The sequence below is a fragment of the Aptenodytes forsteri genome, unplaced genomic scaffold (assembly GCF_000699145.1).
Source record: "Aptenodytes forsteri isolate BGI_AS27 unplaced genomic scaffold, ASM69914v1 Scaffold159, whole genome shotgun sequence".
Lineage (NCBI taxonomy): Eukaryota > Metazoa > Chordata > Aves > Sphenisciformes > Spheniscidae > Aptenodytes > Aptenodytes forsteri.
The window spans coordinates 2,864,761-2,884,638 of NW_008794747.1; the positions used below are offsets into that span (position 1 = coordinate 2,864,761).

At 40.0% G+C, this 19,878-nt stretch overlaps 1 protein-coding gene across 1 annotated transcript; it reads left to right on the plus strand.

Annotated features, from left to right (window-relative positions):
• Window positions 1-5,543: 5,543 nt before the first annotated feature.
• KCNG1 (potassium voltage-gated channel modifier subfamily G member 1) lies at window positions 5,544-7,587 on the plus strand. Its single transcript, XM_009274062.2, has 2 exons — window positions 5,544-6,317; window positions 6,817-7,587. Exons 1-2 carry the CDS (start codon window positions 5,559-5,561, stop codon window positions 7,585-7,587), a joined length of 1,530 nt encoding a protein of 509 aa, XP_009272337.1. The 5' UTR covers window positions 5,544-5,558.
• Window positions 7,588-19,878: the final 12,291 nt, after the last annotated feature.

Below are 19,878 nucleotides of genomic sequence, written 5' to 3' on the forward strand. Positions count from 1 at the left end.
GCCCCAGCCCGGCGCGCCCCGGCCGTGCCGGGGGCGGGCGGGAGGCGGTCGGCTGGCGAAGGGGACCGCTCGGCTGATTCCTGGCTTTCTCCTGTCCTGTCGCGGAGGTGGCTGACGGCTGTCGAGGCTGATCCATCGGGCTCGGTTTGTGATGCTCGGTCTCCCCCTTCCCGGCTCTCCCTCTCCCAGACTCCTGTGTCTGCACAGTGCAGTATGGAGGCTTGTGTTTCAAATTTCTTCTTCTTTGCCTAATCTGAAGGTCCTTTATAGCTTTAATTTTAAAATAATTAAGAGATGTCTCTTATATTGATCTATTTACTGACTTCGGTTCTTTGGCAACTAACACATAAAGTTAACTGTTCTTGATAGGCAATGTATTTCTGGCAGATTGGAACACGCATAAAATAACTCTTCCATGACTACATATCTCTTCATTTCAATGGCAAAATATGTAGCTATATAAATAAATGACAAATCCTTTACTTTTTAAAAAGATGTTTAAGAGATTGTTTTGAATGTGATTTACTAAAATTTCTTGACATAAATACATTTCACAGCAGGATGATAACTATAGTTATTAGTTCTAATGTATTTCAGAACGTTCTCCTGGGGATATACGTTATCTGCAAAGTTATTTCACTTCTGATTATTATTGGCAGAATAAGGCTCAGCTTTATAAAACTAAACACTGAGTGACATATTTGTCATAATTCAGTTTGTAGGTTGTCATAAGATGCCGAAAAGCATAACACTGTCCAGATCAAGGAGAGCAATGCACAGCATATTTTTTCAGATTATATGATTTTCAGTATAGTTTTGTTTCATATTATACATTGACCTTTATAAGTTTTACTTTGATTTGGTTGGAAGTTCACTTTGCAAGCAGAGTTGAAGTTTGAGATCGGTTCTTACTACAGAAAGAGCTCCATGAGTACAGCTTAAAGTATTTCAGGAGGGTACCCTGACAGTGTTGATACAGTATGGAAATCATGTGTCAGAAGATAGCTGAATTTAACACTGCTTGAAAATACTGCGTATGTTAACTAAGGAGAGAATAAAGGAGGAAGGATCACTAAACTGTAAAGCAGTTTCTTACGGAATTCTTTCAGAAAAATCACTCTATTCATATACACCCTGCACTGAAATCAGAAACTTTTTTTTTTTAAACTAAATTTACACATGGTAAAAAGCAACAGAGACGAGTTCCAGGCACTGGAATTGATAGAAGAGTCTAGGAGGGAGTTATGCATCTTCCTTGCATGCTTGTTATCATCCAGGCGCAACTTTGAATTGTCTGCATCACAGAGCAGTGTCAGGACTCCTTGCAGGAGCTCTGATTACATCAGAGATGCACTGCAGAATTCAAAATACTGCAGAGGACACTGAGGGGGGGAAACGACACTTGCAGTGGAATTGTAGCACGTTACTCATGATTTCTATTTCTTTCCCTCAGAAGGGCATCTTTAATAATTCTTTCCCCATTGTCTAGGAGTCTGGCACCCTTCCTGAATTTCTGCTGAAAGTAAGGGCAGTACAGATTTCTAATTCGATTTCTTCACCAGACATAATGGATAAGAATATCATCTTGTGCAAGACAGATTTTTGAAAAGATGTTAATCTCGCTTCACGTGCACACCACACCATTTAGAGTACCAAGAGCCCTTGCTATGGGCCAGTTAGTCTGTATTACCGTAGTTTCTAGAAGCCAGAACAATGATCGGGATTGTATAATGTAGTAAAAGACAGTTCTTGCCCCAGTAAGCTTACAAACAAAATAGGAAACGATGCTCAGAGGGAAGTGATTTGCCCAAGATGAGAACACATTGTCAGCAGGGGAGCTGGAGAGATGAACTGGGCTTCACTAACTCCCGAGCATTCAAAGGGCAGAATACTCTCTCAGACAAGGAGGGATTTTACCATTGGGCCTGACTTAATCAGAGCAGTTTTATTTGAGGATTTTACTGTTACAGCACATCCTTAAAGTTCACCATGTTTAATTGTTAGGAAAATTGTTGCTATAGGCTATATAATTGTCTGACCTTATATTCCAGCGTGTTTTTAATCCTTAACGCATTTCTTACAGCCATTCCCAATGTCATCGGTCTGCAATGTATGAATAAAACAGTTTGCTTTTTTTTTTAAGCTCAATAGCAAAAAAATCCTTCCATTAATTAGATCTCTGCCATCTTAAAGCATCATTCTGTAGAAGCACCTTCCAAAGGAAAACAAGAAACATACAGAGAAATGTATGCCTTTATTTTTCTCCTTCCTCCGTTCCTTCAAGTCAGGCCATCTTTTCTATTGTCCTTTATTTCCTCCTTATTCTTCCCCCTTAGATAGGATGCTATGTGTATCCGAGGCAAAGAACATGTAAATAACACATGTACAGCATCAAATACCATAGCTGCCTACCTGGGATCTGTGGGCTTGCCAGTTCTGGTTATGGAAAAAGAAGGAGCCACCTTTTATAACTGCAGTCATTAAGTGTGTTACACAGGGGATTCATTTGTCCAATTTATTGTCTCGCACAGGTCGAGAAGCTGGAAGCGAAGAAAGAAATTCTTTTTTCTTTGTTCTGTTGTTTCACAGTTGATGCCTCGGGGTTACAGCATGTGTCTGACACACGCAGAACATTTACATTTCCCTCTCCCCATTTCTTCCCATTGTGTCAACAATGGATGCGGTGGGAGATCAAACCAGTGACAGAGATGAACTGCCTCCTCATTTTTCCTGGCTGAGATTCAGAGGACAAGTTGTTGCTAACCAACATCATCTGGTATTACAGAAGGGAAAACGGTTAACAGCTCCCATTTATCCATAGTCGTGTATCAGTCATAATCTTTATTCTCTTTGGGCCAGCCCTGCCTTAGACATAGTTGAGGCAGAGGGGAAAAAGCTTGTTTCTAAATAAAACAACAGTTGCTTTAAGAAAAGGAGCCCTATATAAACAAACATCAGGTCACCCTGTTTTTCCGTATCAGACCTATAGCTTGAACTCCCAGTGGCATTATTTCTACTGATGGTATCTTGGGAATGCTTGAACAGAAGACCAGCTCTGAGGTCATTAGGAGTACTTCATGTGATGGGACTGTATGTCAGGGTAATTGCAAGTTCAACTGTTCCATACTTCCTCTGTTCAATGTGATCTAGGAAGTACTACCTGAGCCAGCTATCACTCTCCTCAGATCCCTTCATTTATCTGAGTCCTACAGCTTTTCCAGAGGGGAATGGCAGAGTGCCATCATTTGTCATGAAGCTCCACTGATAATCCCAGTATTGGCTAGAATTTCCTAGAATGTGACTTTTTAATACAATTATGTTTCGTGTTAATGTTCTTTCTGAAAAAAAGACTTTCAGGTCAGCAGGCCTTCACTCAGTCTTTCTTGAGGCAAGAGACAAACCAAAATCGATCGGAAGTTTATTTGAGTGCACGCCTGCGGGATTTTGTCATTGTTTGCACGCACCGTCACTTCCAGAGGAGTTGAGAATTGCCCATCCCCTGCCATGGGGATTTCCAGAGTCATAACTCCGGAGCAAAGACAGAGCAACGCGGCAATACAAGCAAGTATGTAGTGATAAGGCACTGAAAGCTAAACACAGTTAAGCTTTTGGCATGGAGAATAGGTTACTTGTCAAATAGCTGTTCTCAAGTCACTAGCAGTAGTAATAGAGATCCCACTTTGTGATAGAAGCAAGATGACAAAGCTTACCTCTTTGCTTACCTCAGGCCAGAAAGTAGTACCACAGCTCTTGGAAGATCCAAATCGCACCTTGTCCGTTCTTGTATATTCCCATAGGCTTTCTTTATCCACATGCCCTAAAGGTAAGAAAATTAATGATTTCCTTTTGTACTAAAGAGGATTACAGGTGAGGAAATACCATCCCATCCAAAGCTCACCTGGGGCCACCTGTTTGTAAGCGTATGTAAGGAACTGCTCTGTTCAGAGTAATCCCTCTGGGAAGTTTAGGAGCGGGACTGAGATAGTATTTTACTGAAAGCAGTAAGTCCCCTTGCAGCAAGGAAAGCCTGTTGCTCTTAAACTGAAGTGCAGCTGTGTTTTGAGTACTTCGCTGTTGTATATTAATGGGTTTTTCTTCTAGAATAGGTATGTAACACTACTGATGCGGTTTATAAACCCCAGCTTCTGAAAATGATGCTTCTGTGTTTAAGGAAGTCACCCTAGCAGGGGTGTATATCCCCAGGGTGCGTATCAAAGGGGAGGTAAGTACAGCCAGGAAAAGAACAAAACCACGTACTGCTGCTGAAGCCAATCAAGTGTAATATTTATTACTTTCCTGTGAACTCGAGGCTAGAAAGTCAGAATACTTGTGCATAATTAATATCTATTTATTGTACAATCTACTTAATAAATAAATACTCTTAGCAAATGAAACTCAGCAACTGCATGCATCAAGCTGTAGCTGACCGTACAGAAGGAAGATCTAGAAGCAGTACTGTACAACCCTCCTGTGTATGAGCAGACCTGAAAGTCTGTTTCAGTCTGACTTTTAAAATGCAGTGAGTTAGGGAGGCAAAAAGATTAACATTTCCAGTGCCTGCTTTTTATACCCATTTGAACTTTCTGGTCACTTCATTCCACAGACTTTACACTAGTGTTGTGTGAGCAGAATTTGAACGCGATTTGCAAAGTCGTAAGAATTTTTTGGTTTCCTATAATCAGAGGTGAAGGCAGTCACCTTGGCTGTCAGCTGCTCTTCAATCCATCGTAAGGACAAAGACCTATTGCTGCATACAGGGTGTCAGTTGTAACTGAAATAATACTCCAATGTTTGTGTAGAAATCATGTATTTCTTTGAAATCTTTTGTAAACGAGGCCGTAAAAAGGGAGTTGCCATGTCATTATATGTATATAAACTCTATACAAACATTTAATGGGATCATCAATGTAAGTGGGGGGGGGTTCCCAAAATTGATTCCATATAGCCTTTTAGAAATTAGTCTTGTACTAACTGTTTTTTAGAAGTGTGTATTTACTGAATTACAACATAATTGACTTCTGATTGTTTCCATATACTTCATGGGTACTAAAGTACTTAAGATTTTTATGTGTAATAGTTAAATAAAAATACACAATTTCCTTTTCTACAAAACACACTTGAATTCTGTGTTCTTATGTGATACTGTCATAATTTTTATACTTCCATTCTGAACCAGGAATATCCTGCCACATGCAGGAATTATTCCTCATTTCCTTCTATATCCACTGTGAACTGAGACCTCTGTATCTGAGACCCGAGAAGCTCCGCAGTGTGACAAATATGCCGAGCAGAGCTCCTGAACAAGGGAGCAGCCCTTGATAGAGTCAGTTCCACCCAGCTGGACAAACCCAGCCTTACCAGAAAGGTCTTCTGACCATACTCAGCCACTGCTGTTTTCTTTCCAGTTGTTTTTATCAGCCATAAATGTTTTTGAGCTCCAATCACTACCTGTGTTCCAAACTTGAAAACAACCTCTCATTCACTCACCCCCTATATCTGTTTTTTCTTCCAGAAGACACTTGCAGAAGTAGCGAAGTGATGTGAAGTCACCTTCCAAGATGACTCTTCTTCCTGGAGAAAATTCCGACTATGACTATAGTGCCCTGAGCTGCGCTTCAGATACTTCCTTCAACCACACATTCTTTCCAGAAACAGAAACGCTTAAGGGAGTCTTTTACCAAAGAGCCAAGCTAATTCACCCTCAAGAGGATCTCCTGAAAGGCTTTCACCCTGATGATCGGAAGCATCATATTATTATAAACGTAGGGGGCATTAAGTATTTGCTCCCATGGACCACGCTTGATGAATTCCCATTGACACGTTTGGGACAACTAAAATTCTGTAACAATTTTGACGACATTCTAAACATCTGTGATGATTACGATGTGACATGTAATGAATTCTTTTTTGACCGCAACCCAGGGGCATTCAGGACAATCCTGACCTTTTTGCGGGTTGGAAAACTTCGGCTCTTGCGTGAGATGTGTGCGCTGTCTTTCCAAGAGGAGCTGCTCTACTGGGGAATTGAGGAAGACAACTTGGACTGGTGTTGTAAAAGGAGATACCTGCAAAAAATGGAGGAGTTTACAGAAATAAATGAACGGGAGGATGACCTCACAGAAAATGAAACAACAGGTGAAACAGTAGAGGAGACAAAAATTGGCTTGTGCATGAAAAAGTTGCAAGACATGGTGGAAAGGCCCCAGTCTGGCCTCCCTGGAAAGGTGTTTGCTTGTTTGTCTGTTTTATTTGTAACTATTACAGCAGTGAACTTATCCATCAGCACCATGCCTGACCTGAGGGAGGAGGAGGAAAAGGTAAGTTAGCTTTTCAGGATGGAAAATGGTATGTGCTGCGAAGAGCAGAACGAGTACAAGGTCTGATGGTATTGATTTCAATGGGGATTTTGCAGCTGTCTTTAGAGGGGGAAAAATAACACAAAGAATACTCAAAATCTTACATGACTGTGTTCAATTACTTGTAAGAGAATTAATCATACCAAGTTTTACGTCCAAAGAAAATCTTGTTAGTGTGCACTCTTCTGTACAACTGTGTGTTACCTTGTTAAGCTTTGTATTTGCTATTTAGAAAGCCTGAAATTACTGAGCAATGTCTTCCATGGAATAAGTAGTTATTTTCTAAGTTTTGCATTTCACTTGTTCCAGTTTGTCAATGTGTTTCCCCATAGCAACAGCTTTGATTCCTTTAATATTTTGGGTTTAAAAAAAACAACACAGAAACCTCTTTTCCTGTCACCGTACCAACTAAAATAGTTATTATCCAGTGCCGATTACAAACTCCTCCTCTTTCCTACAGGGTGAGTGTTCCCAGATGTGCTACAATATTTTCATTGTGGAGTCTGTCTGTGTGGCATGGTTCTCCCTGGAGTTCCTGCTAAGATTCATCCAGGCAAAGAGCAAGTTTGCATTTTTGAGGAGACCATTAACGCTGATAGACATAATTGCCATTCTGCCATACTACATCACTTTGCTAGTAGACACCACTTCAGTGGGCTACAAAAAGCCCAGCTCTGGGAGCATCTACCTGGACAAAGTAGGTCTGGTCCTCCGTATTCTCCGTGCCTTGAGGATTCTCTACGTCATGCGGCTGGCCAGGCACTCCCTGGGGCTGCAGACGCTGGGGCTGACCGCTCGCAGGTGCACCCGGGAGTTTGGTCTCTTGCTGCTCTTCCTCTGCGTGGCCATCGCACTGTTTGCACCGCTCCTGTATGTCATTGAGAATGAGATGGCAGACTCGCAGGAGTTTACCAGCATCCCCGCGTGCTACTGGTGGGCTGTCATCACCATGACCACGGTAGGCTATGGAGATATGGTTCCCAGAAGCATTCCCGGCCAAGTGGTGGCACTAAGCAGCATACTGAGTGGCATCCTCCTCATGGCATTTCCAGTCACCTCCATCTTCCACACGTTTTCACGCTCCTACATTGAGCTAAAGCAAGAACAGGAAAGAATAATGTACAGGAGAGCACAGTTCTTATTAAAAACAAAGTCTCAGATAAGCAACGTGTCACAAGGGAGCGATATTTTATTCCCCAGTATCTCTTCTGAGACTAGGGACAATGAATGAAATTGAAGTTACTATTTCTCCTGATGTCAAGTAATGTTTTGTTGTGTTAGGTTCCATCTTTTAATTTGCTTTGGACGCATTTTACAAAGGTAACCCTCATATTAAAATCAAGAAAAGGAGCTATTAACTAGGAACTGATGTGGTTTAAGAAGTCTATTATTATGCTGTTTCTCCCCTCCCCCCCAGTATAATGTATAGGCCAGATCTTTCACTGAGATCATACAGTGGGATTTTAGGAATTAAAAGTTCTCTGACAAAAAAAAAGAACACGATATAATTATGTATTTGACAGGCTGTTTTGCCATTTGTAATACACATTTTTCCAACCGAATCACAATGTATATAGTCATTAAACAGGCTGCCATTTTTTCTTGTTCTTCTTGTATATAAATAATGTAAATACAACAAAATTAATGGCTAAATTCTCTCCCAGTAAAACGCCTTAGACCATAACGGAAATAACCACAGATGTTTGTCCCATTGTGCTCTTAAAAAAACATTAAGTAAGATTTGTCATTCACAACAGCAACTGTATATTTCTTTGCAAGTCAGCCCTAAACATACCAGAAAAGAACTGAGCTGTTTGTATCATAACCTTGCTAAAGATGTAAATACTTACAGCTCACCAGCTTCAAAATTCAATTGAAGTTACACTGTTGATCCTATGTCATTGAACGCAGTATTCCCAGGAACAAAGTCTTTGAGTTTTGTAGCATTTAATATTATTATCAAGAGGTGACTAGCTGGAAATCAAATGAAATATGCATGATGAGATGCCAGTCGTTCCCTACCATCTGTTTCCATGTTTTTACTTTACCTCAGATACGAAACAGAATTAAAAGAGCCCTGTTTCCAGGGGACACCCTACCATTACTTGGCAAATCGATGCTGCGGCTACCCATTCACATTCAGCATTTGGTTCTTTAAAAGGAGCAGAAAATATATGGTCGTGGGAAGTTGCCAATGATGAAAAAAAGAAAATATCATTTGAGTCATGGAGTGGGGGGTACTGACAGCTTTATACTTTACTGTCCTCAATCATGAGGGACTTAAGGCTTAATTAACTATACCTTTGCCATCATTACAGACATCATAGTAATGGAGAAGATTTTAAATAGGATATGAAAAGGCAATTAAGGTCCCAAAACACAGCCATGTGTTCTTCATCCACATGTGTGTCTTGGTCTAGGTTCTCCTGCTGAAGTCAGTGGGAGCACATGGGTCGATGAGACACTCAGGTTTGGCACAGGTTTCCATGGAGATTAATGACAGACCTCCCATTTATTTTAGAGGGAATGAGACTGGCTTGCGTAACAGCCTAGGAATAAAACTTAAGAACTTTAAAAAAAAATAATTAAATCCACTTGTTTGATTTCACATGTGCTTAGAGGTAAAAAAAAGCTAATCTTAAGAGTTTCATGGGTTTTTTCCCCTCTTTTTTAGTAAATTTACTTAGGTAAGAGCTAGGGAAATGTAGAAGTTCCCATTGCATTCACCAGTGTTTCTCTATCGTAATTTTCAGAAATACTATTGCTTATTGGCATTTCTGGAGCAGGTTGCTAGAAATGCCAGAACGCATGATGGTTTTGTGATTTAAATTAAGGCCAAGGACACAAACATTGTCCTTTCAAATAAGGTAGAATTAGTTCATCAGCCTACACTGTTTGGCCAAGCCCACATCACACTGGTTTTCTTTTCAAATGTCTTTAAAATACAATTTGAAGGTGTTCTGATATGCTTGTTCTTGAAGAATAATTCCAAAACTTTTAAAAATGCACTTTACAAATAATTAGGGCTTTAGCATTCTTCAGTCTGTCATAAGTAAATATGCCTATGGAGCATTACTGCAGAGCGCTAAAATATCCAGTCTAAACTCTTGGCAATTATTATGTGTGAGAGCTCTGAATGTAACCAGCTTTTCAATCTTGTTCTTCAGCTTTAATTAGAGGACAAAACCAGGAACATCATGACAAAAAAGGGACACATTTTCCATCCAAAATAGTCTTAATTTTGAAACTGTTGGATCATCTGTAGCATTGGCTCCAACGCAAGCGCTATACATCCTTCTACCTTTGTGTCAGCATTCATTATAAAAAGAACTGGTCATTAGATTAGTCCTGTGAGCAATAGTTGCTTCTCTAAGAATGTGTTTGACAGGCTGAGCCATAAATACAAGCTGTAACTGAATATAAGGAGAAATCAAGACTTACCAAATAAAACCTAAGCTTATTTCCGTGTTATGCTAGCTAATAAATGCTGAAGGTCTGTCCATTTTCTCAATGTTTTTACACTAAGTTAATGCTCATTTGTTTCATGTAGCACTTTATCCCCAAATTATAGCTTGATTCTGAAGTCCTTGTCCAGAAAAAAAAAAAAAAATACCACCCTGAAGTTGGGTGTTGGTTGAGCCAACCTGTGAAAGCATCTTGCCTGTTGCAAGTTCTGCCTAAGCCAGGAACAAATAAGCCGTCCAGGATGAACCCCTGTGTAATTTTGTACTTGGCAACACATTACTTGTAAGCATGTCAACATGTTTTACTATGAATCACTGTAACAAACCTGCTTATGTTTTACAGGAGGTAATACATACTGTAGTCCTTATGCTAAATAAATCCAGCTATACGTCTTAAGAGCACAACATTAGTATGAAACCCACATGCTGTGTTCCAGCTTTTACTGTGAAGGCTGAAGGTTTAAGATGATTATGCCTCTTTACAGTATATTATCTGAATTTTAGTCAAATTCATTAGAATTATGGATTGATTCAAAAGCTGACTGTTTCCAGTGACACAGCTGACAGCTACCAAGTCAGCTATCACTCATTTTTTGCATTTTAACAGCATGTGCAGTCAACAAGAATGTTCCAATGAAAACACTTTGTGCTTTTATGAAGTCAAAAGAATTGTTTGAATTGCCACTGATAGAGTGGTGCATGTCTCCAATAGAGATAGGTTTGCATTGTTATTTATATTATCCTCTGTATACTGCAGTAATATGTACAGTATGAATTCAAACAGCAGTAGCTGTAATAATTTTGATTAATAAAGTGTTAGGCTCTCCTTTCATTTTCATGTCCTTCTTATGGTATAGAAAGACCGTCACACGTGCTATAGCCATGCTTGATGACCTGGGGTCAATATGAGAAGTGAGCAGCAGCTGAGGGAGAATTTGGGCTATGAGCATCACTAGCTGAAGCAGGCTGGCTGTGATAGAAAGCACTTACTAGGAAATAAAATTATCTCAGTATAGAAAAATCTAGGTACCAAATTCAGCAGCTTGGATAGGGAAACCTCTTTCTTGCATGTTGTCCCAAGAATTACAATCACAGTTAATTGGGACATAACTTTTAAATACTTTAACCATTTAACCAAAGAATCTAACAGATTCAGAAAAGAACAGGAAGGATCCGTGGAGACTGAGAAAGAGGAAAATCCCTAATAAAACCAGAATTTCCAGATAAGGTGATACATTAAATTACTTTCTCCAAAATCTTTCCCTATTCCATCCTCCTTCCTCAAAAACAATAACAAAAGCAACAAAAATCACTTGGTGAGTGCAACATTGATAGTTGAAGACAGAGCCACAAGACTTCTCTAACTCCATCAAAGAACATCATTTTCAAGGTGAGTTGGAATAAATTGTATTACACTAACATTCATTACAGGTCAAGGTCTTAGGGAAATTTCTCTTTAGGGAATATATAGGACTTGTCTCCATTTCTCCCTTTATATTTTTTCCACTGTAATTCAGTATCCAGATTTCCATAGTCGGAGGCTTTAGTAGTGTCATTGAATAGTCAGAGTCTTTAGCGATGTCCAATTAAGCAATAGAAAAATCATGCAGAACTGAATCATGGATTTACACATCATCAGATGCACGTCTGGGAAGGAAAACTGGCATGCTCTATACATTCATGACTTGGGCGGGTAGAGTTTAACTGGGTATTGAGGCTGACGCAAAAGCAAAAATTTTTGCTGTAGAGGGTTCTCGTTCCTACTGCTATAGCTCTCCTCTGTAACTAAAACCAAAGTTTCATAGGAATCTCTGTGAACAAAAGCTTTCCACTCAAACAGTCCTTTAGGCTACATCCCGAGACTCAGAGTAAAAATTCATTTTACCAAAGTGCTTGAAGTGGCGGCCGCGTTGTGAAAAGATCTGGATCACCCACGGGGGGTACGCAGGGTTCGTCATTGAATAGTCAGAGTCTTTAGCGATGTCCAATTAAGCAATAGAAAAATCATGCAGAACTGAATCATGGATTTACACATCATCAGATGCACGTCTGGGAAGGAAAACTGGCATGCTCTATACATTCATGACTTGGGCGGGTAGAGTTTAACTGGGTATTGAGGCTGACGCAAAAGCAAAAATTTTTGCTGTAGAGGGTTCTCGTTCCTATTGCTATAGCTCTCCTCTGTAACTAAAACCAAAGTTTCATAGGAATCTCTGTGAACAAAAGCTTTCCACTCAAACAGTCCTTTAGGCTACAGCCTGAGACTCAGAGTAAAAATTCATTTTACCAAAGTGCTTGAAGTGGCGGCCTCGTTGTCAAAAGATCTGAATCACCACTGGGAGATACGTAGTCTTCTCTATTTTTTTTTAATAGAGGGAGCCTAGAATGAACTAGATCCCTAATTCAGGTGTCGCATTAGAAGGCCAACATTAGGACAGATGAATTGGAGTCTTATTCTTCAGTTGCACAGAACCACTAATACCTACCAGCGCTAACTCCACATTATTTGTCCTTTCCGCATCTCATTCACTGGTGGGGACAAAGGAATATGAAGCAGCACAAAGAATCCAGGTCCAAAGAGGTCAGCTTGTTCTTGGTCAGGGTCAGTTTGAAACAGTAAGACAGCGGCAAATATAACAGCCCTTGGTAGCTCATGCCTGACTGTAAAATAGTTCTGTTCCATACAATTACTGATTTTTTTTTTTTTTTTTGCTTAGATAAGAAAAAAGACTAGTAAGTTAAAACGAGAGGAAAGGAACAGATACTTCTCATAAAGGTACAAAATTTCACATCCCTCTCTTGGGTTTGCAACAGGCTGAAAACTGGACTGGATACTCTTAAACCTACACAGATTTAATTGACTGCATTTATCAGAAATTAAACAAGTGACAAATTTGACTGTGAAGGCTGTAACATCAATCTCTGCTCACGAGTCAGCCAGTGATATTAACCCCTAACCTGATCAGTTGACTCTGGCTCGGCTGTCAGAGTTTCACCGTTTTCACATTCATCACTCACCATTTTAATTTCTATCAGTAGTTTTTACAATAGCATATGGCCCAGTTTTTTCTGCACTAATAGTTCTGTTGGCTTCCTTATGCAAGATTTGACAGTTAATTTAGTATCTGTTTTCCCAAAAGATGATACGGGTACCAAAAATACAGGAAAAAAAAAAAAAGCCCCAAGCACAATGCCTTCTGAGATGGTGGAACTGTGGTATCCCATAGGCACAAAGAGTTCAACCTACAGAAACCAGACAGAACTGAAGGCATGAAACTCGGGTTCACGATAGTGGATGAACGTCACCCCCGTCAACAAAAACACACTTCAAAAGTCCTGTTGCTAAAACAAAACATGCTTAACACTAGATTTACCCACTCACTCATTCACCACTTCCTCTGTGGCATTTTAACAATCCCATTTCAGCATTACTAATGATCTCAGTGTTCCTAACGTAGTAAAGATTGTATAAAAAACAGGAAAGTAAAGAAGACCGGTTTAGATCCCAAACGTACTTCACTGAATCAATTCATCTCTGTCTATGTTCTGTCTTGTCTTGTAACATTAGAGTGTAAGTCCTTAGGACAGTATTCCTTGTTTGGTAGCAGTCAGTCACTATGTAAAATCGTATACCACAAATAAAGAAATATTCATACACCACAAATAAAGTCACGGAAAATTTTGCCTGGCTGCCAAACTGAAAATGTTCAGCGTTTGGCCTATTAATTATTAACAATAAAACTAGACCCTCCTCCCTTTTTGTTCATTGTTTTTCTTTGTCATTTTCCAGCATCTCATATCTTCTGAAATACTCCTTAGAAATCACTAAAGATATTACGAATGCTATTAGCCCTGCCAAAAGCATGGTGAAGAAACTGCAGGATCATAATACCAGGGGATGTTTCTGCCCTGTCCAACAGGGCTTTTACTTTCTCTTTGCCTGCGGGAACTAATCCGGAAGCACATGTCACTTGAACAGAAATAAAGTTCTGCCATAACTGGAAACACAGCAGGCCAATTAGGGTAATTACAGCATATTTGCTACACTTTATAAATATTAATTTGTTATCCCTGTAGCCCTTGTGACATGAGTTGAACAGCCTTGTGCAAGACCAAAGTCAGCTAGGGCACATAAACACATGCAACGCTGTCAAGCTAAGGTTTCAGCTTGTCCTTTATCGGGTACCCTTTTTAATGACTGCAGTTTTGTAGCCATACTTAATTATGGTCATAATTTTGTTCCTACATTCATTGTAGGTCCAGGAAAATACAGCTGTAAACTACAATAATTAGCTTGCTCAAATGACTGACCTGGAATGCAAGTACTTCCCAGCCATCATCTGGAGATTAGAATTTTTAAAAAAACAAGGCCATTTGTTTCCAAAACTAGACAGCTAATTTTACAGCTCTCAGTCATGCAAGTAAAGTGGTCAGCAAGTATAAAAATGTTTATCTTTCTGTTAAATATAACAATATAATTTAAATGGTGCCTACCACAGGAACAAAGTTGTATGGACTAGGTAAGTTTCCATAGTTAATTATATATAGAAATAAAGATTTGACACAGAATTGCTGAATGATAAATTGAAGTAAAGCTGCTCATTTTCATTAGTGATGCACCTCATGTCACAAAGAAGCTGAGTGGTATCATCCATAATTTTTACAGTGGTAGTAGTTCCCAGGTCAACCAAGGAAAAGACAACTCAGTTTCACTCATAAATAGAAGTACATTTTGGGAACTCAAAGAAATACTATCCTCAGGCAAATCAGATCCAACACTGTGGAATTGCAGGTGTCTTTAATTTTGGAGGAATGTTTCTGGGGACAACCTGAGTGAGGAAAGTTAAGACTGCAAAGCATCACACAGCACAGTAAGTGGGTGAAATTATCTTTTTAAGAGAGCACAAATTCAACATGGGCGTCACAGGATGCAAATGAACATAATTTGATGGGAACAGGAAAGAAGCACCAGCAACAATAGCATGAGTTAAGGCTGGCATCCTCATCCCACCACAGAGACTTCTACAAGCCCTGAAATTGCATTAATAAAATATTTCTCTTGGTGGGACTTGTGTAAACCTATATCTGCATTTTTTCCCACTGACTCCTTGCTCTTCCACTGACAGCAGTAACTCCGGCCCACAGCTAAAGTACTTCAAGCACTTGGACAAGACCATGATGCATATTTAAGTTTTTGCAAACTACTGATACGCAAAGTTTTCCCTGTAAATCTAAATTTGTCATTATTTACTGTACTTGAATATGATTATATTTCTAACTACAAACATTATAGTACTCAAAATGCATGACTAGCCACAGAGTTGGTCAGCTCTGCTAGAAGAGTCAAGAGTTACTAAGAAACACTATAAATCCAAGCTGTGTGTGTGTTTGGGTAAAAATAACGGGGTTTCATCAATGCAGAGCGGAATGTGCCCGATTCAAGGATCTCACATTGCCATCTACGGGCCTCTCCCGGCAGTTCTCGTCTGAGTCCTGGAACCCTGTCCTAAAGCATCAATCCGCACTAGTCATCTTTAAAAGGGCGTATAAAATATTTTGAGAAATTGTTTTTAAAATATAGCGGCAAATATTCAATCCCTTGCACTGCTTGGCTTCTGCATACGTCGCCTTTCTTTTGCCAGAGTGGGCTGTTAGATCTGCAAGAAAACTAGGATGAAGATATTGTCACCTTGGTTTGTGTGCAGCACATATTGACACTACAACATTTATGCAGCATTTATTTGGCTGGAATATTGGTAAGGGACAGTTTTTAAAAGGCTAATGCAACTTCATCTGACTAAAATCATGAGGTCACATGAGGAAAATGTAAATACCACCATTGCTTGTACAAGAGCAGTCTGTTAAGTAACCAGTTATGATTTTATTTATAAAAGAAACTACAAGATCTGCTTCAAAGGAAAAAAAAACACAAAACATTCAATTAGCTGTATCTGCACAACTGCTCAATGTTCAAGGAGTTTAGACGCACCTTACCCAAACCCCTCATTCCTACTCCACCAGCACCGGCACTCCTGCTGCCGTGGGACCAGGAAATTTGTCCTGCTTAAAAATAAGTAAGAATAGAAGATTCCCTGACCCAGTTCACCCCGCAGCCACACAAATACACGTACCAGTCCAAGGCAAAGGGCACTGAGGTGCCAGGGAAAGCCTATGTCAGCACTGCTAAGAAGTTACTTGTGAAACTTCACTCAGTGAGGCACCTACCATCACCCAGTTGACTGGGCTCCAGCAGGGCTCAGCAGAGTTTTCCCAGCCATCCCAGACACCTCTAGTGAGCTGGGATCAATCACAACTGCAAAGGACAGATCCATTTCTCTCCCTAACCGCAGAGAGAACTTGAATCTAATCTTAACCTTTAGATATTTAAAGTTAGAAGACGGTAACCCCATACAGAGCATCTTTTCTAACACAAACTAGGAAATTGCTGCTTTTTCATTGTCGGAGGATCAATCCATATTTCTCAGACTCACAATGGATTGGTGAAAAAAGTGAAGCCATCACTGTGTTATGCTAAAAAGAGAAAAGAACTGTCGCTAAGCTCTGATCTGCAGACAGGCAGAGACTTTAACACAATGGCTAGGTCAAGCTCAATAAAAAGAGCAATCAAGTCTTTCTGTGTTGGGAAAGCAGCCGTAAATAACAGCAGGGACTGTTCAGAGGAACAGGCTAGGCTGCACGGCAAGTAAAAGTTGTCTTGCGGATCCCAAATTCCAAATGTCGCCACTAGGGTGTAAATTTGGAGCCCGAGGTGCTGCTCCATTACGATACAGCATCATCTAAACCTGAACTTCCAGTGTCCTGCTCTCCCAGAGCCAGCCACGAACCCACACCCACGCGTTCCTCACAGAGGCACTGACAGTCCTTGTGAGAGATTGATCCACTGCTTTGGTGGGATTACTTTTCTCCTTGAAAAGTCTCCCTGGGGGATAAATGAACACCAACATCTGCAGAAGGAAGGGCCAGAAATGAGCAGTTTCCAACAGGAGGGACAGTGGCAGCACTAATTTAGAGTGACCCACGGATGAGGGAGAGAACAGAAGCAGGGGAGCGGTAAGCTTCACCCTGAGAGGAGAGAGAGAAGTGCTTGCTCATGGGAGAGCAATCAGCTGGAGATGTTCTACAGTTAATGTAAAACAAACCTTGCCTTTAGGAAACAGAGGACTTTCACATTCATTCTTGCAAACAAACAAGATGGCACCAAGGCCCTAATCTCCAATTTGCCACCCAAACACTAATGACCTTGTGAGGTTCAGGTTCTAAGTTAAAGAACAGCCAAACAGGGAATATTTGCTTCCCTGCTGTCTGAGGTTTAAGGAAAAAAATAAATATAATTCCAAAAGTGCACTAGAAGTCTTAAGGAAGGGACAGTGCTGTAGTTTCTTACATCTCAGATAAAACGCTACGACATTAAACTTCTGTGACAGCTCATTTAGCAGTAGGGATGCACACACATTTAGCATACTGTGCATGAGTTGGGAATACACCAACCTACTCTTCTGCATGTAATTTTTGCATGTGATTTTGGCTCTGAACTTGTATCAGTAGAACTACTGAAGACTTAAGTAGCTTTGTCACGCTTTCTACTTCTGCACCCTCAGAGCTCACTGGAGAGAGAAAAAACAGGTAAAGAAGATAAACAGGTAGACATGAAGAGCGGGTAGGGTGCAACCACAATAAATAAGAACAATTTTCCTGTACTGTAATTACTTACAGTACAGCTGTTCTATAAATAATCTTACTAGTTCATCTTCCCAGCTGGACCCTGCAGGCATTACAACAACGGTGAATCATATGGAGAGCTGAAAGAGAGATAAGGTGCCCAGCGGAGTGGCAGCCTGTTGATGTTGCGAGCAATGCCTGAACAAAAGCCTTTGCAATATCAGCACAGGTGCGGGAGGAAGGCTGCCAGCTCTTCCTGTCATTGACTCATTGGTAGACAAAAGAAAATTGAAAACAGTAGTAGTGTCACACAGGCATCTCTAGAACACCATCTCCAGGAAGAAATGGTTCCACCGGTTCCTCCAGTAAGTATCAATGCAAGTTATCCAGTTGGATATCAGAAGGAGGAACAGATTTGTACCTTCATCTATTCCCAGAACTCCAATGAGTTCCCGCTCCTTGGAACAACTGATTATTAGTATTACCTGAAACTAATAATGGGAAGACTAAAAGGAAGCTGGTTTAGAGTCTCTGCAATCCTCTGTTGTCCCAGGACAAGTCACAGAACTTCTCCCTTTTGTTCAAGTTCAGCTACCGCTGGAATATAGAACATTCAACAGCACCAGGGTGTTATAAATCAGTCTCCATCAACATCTATATTTCGAGTACCTGTGCAAAAAGTTAAAACCTTTACTATTCTTCGCAATTGTCACATTACGCTAGTAGAATAATGGCTTTTTTTTTTCTTAGAAGAATTGTACATCAGTGCTGCCATTGTTTTTAATCGCAGTACAAAGGGAAAGGAAATAAAGAAGGAAACATGATAAGAACCTATAAAATGATCAGCGTTGAAAAAGGCTAACAAGATGAGAACGTTAAGTTTAAGCTTGTCAGTATGAAAACTGAAGATCTGATTGAGGTAACTGCACGCGAGAAATAATTACAAGAAACTTCATCTCAGAAATGGTGCTTTGAATGGACTGTAATACGGCACTAAAGATGCTTTAATTGAGAAGAAGGTGGCAGATGAGAAGGCCCCAGCAGAACTTTGGGCACAAGGCACAGGAAAGGAATTAAATTATTGTTTTAAAAGTGTCAATATTCAGATATTCCTTGGATCAGTGGAGCAATAAAGAGTGATTGAAAGATGAGCACTAGAGTTCTGAGTGTTGAAGAACACATTGGTGCTCTCATCTGAAAGGCGGGAAAAACAGAAAGACATAACAACATAAACTCAGTTTTAATAAATTGAAGGTGAAAAGGCACCTATAGAGTGCTTTAATGAGTTCCAACCATTGTTACACCTGTTACGTCCCACTACTACAGTAATAAAATAGAAACTGAGAGCAGAATTTCAAAAGATATTTGAAATGGACAATATGCATGTCCTGGAAATGATTTCTATAAATTCTACCTAACACTTACGGTTCTATCACACAGCATCTGGAAATACACCTGTGCTCTGGGTGTGCACATACATATGTGTATATATAAATACATATATCTAAAAAGACAAGTTTAAACACTTTGATATTTTTTCAAGAGTTTCAAACCCTTACATTGTGAAGTTAGAAATCTATTTCACAAAAATAAGAACTTCATTTCACTATCCATGAGCAGGTGAATTCCCATTTGTGTAAGAGACGTCATTTCCCAGTCAAATATATAAGGAGCCATTTTAAATTTGGAAATAACCTTTCTTTGCAAGCAGAGATTTGGTCTCCTAGCAACAGCATGAACACCTTGTTAACAAAACTACAGCTTATTTGCACAGAAGGGCCTCGTGCCATGGGCATGGAGAAGCCACGAGAACATCCAGCTGCTGGTTTCTTCCTTTGCTGACCGATGGTGAAGGGTCAGGTCAGCAAAGCCTACAATCGACGCACACATCAGGTCCCCAGCAAAGGAAGGGCTATGGCTGAATCCATGCACATTGTATGGATTCTTCTACCTAAGCGGTCCTTTCCAGATCTTGGTTCTGGCTACAGCTATAGTCTGATTCTAGCTTTCAATAGATACTGTAATTTTAAGTAGCCCTGATGCAGAATAGGAATAGCTTCTTTTCTGGCTGGAAAACTTGTACCACAATAGGACTAGACTGAATTTATATCAATTTTCTTTTCTGCTAAGATTCATATGACAGATGTCATTTTGGATGGAAGCCATTTTTTGTTCTTAGCTACAACTTTTGTCATGAGCATGAAATATTAGAATTGCAAGTACTTCACAATAAAAAGAACAAGAGGTCAGAGCAGCACCATCACATGGATATATTGCAGTTGGCTTTGACAATCAGCTGAATCAATCACATGAAATATATTGTGAAGACAAGATTAAATTAACCCATTCAATGATAAAAGACTAGAGAATAGGCAAAC

Coding starts and splice junctions, on each gene's coding strand:
- KCNG1 (XM_009274062.2), top strand. CDS start 5,559: ATGACTCTTCTTCCTGGAGAAAATTCCGACTATGACTATAGTGCCCTG. Junction 6,318..6,816: donor TGAGGGAGGAGGAGGAAAAG/GTAAGTTAGCTT, acceptor TCTTTCCTACAG/GGTGAGTGTTCCCAGATGTG.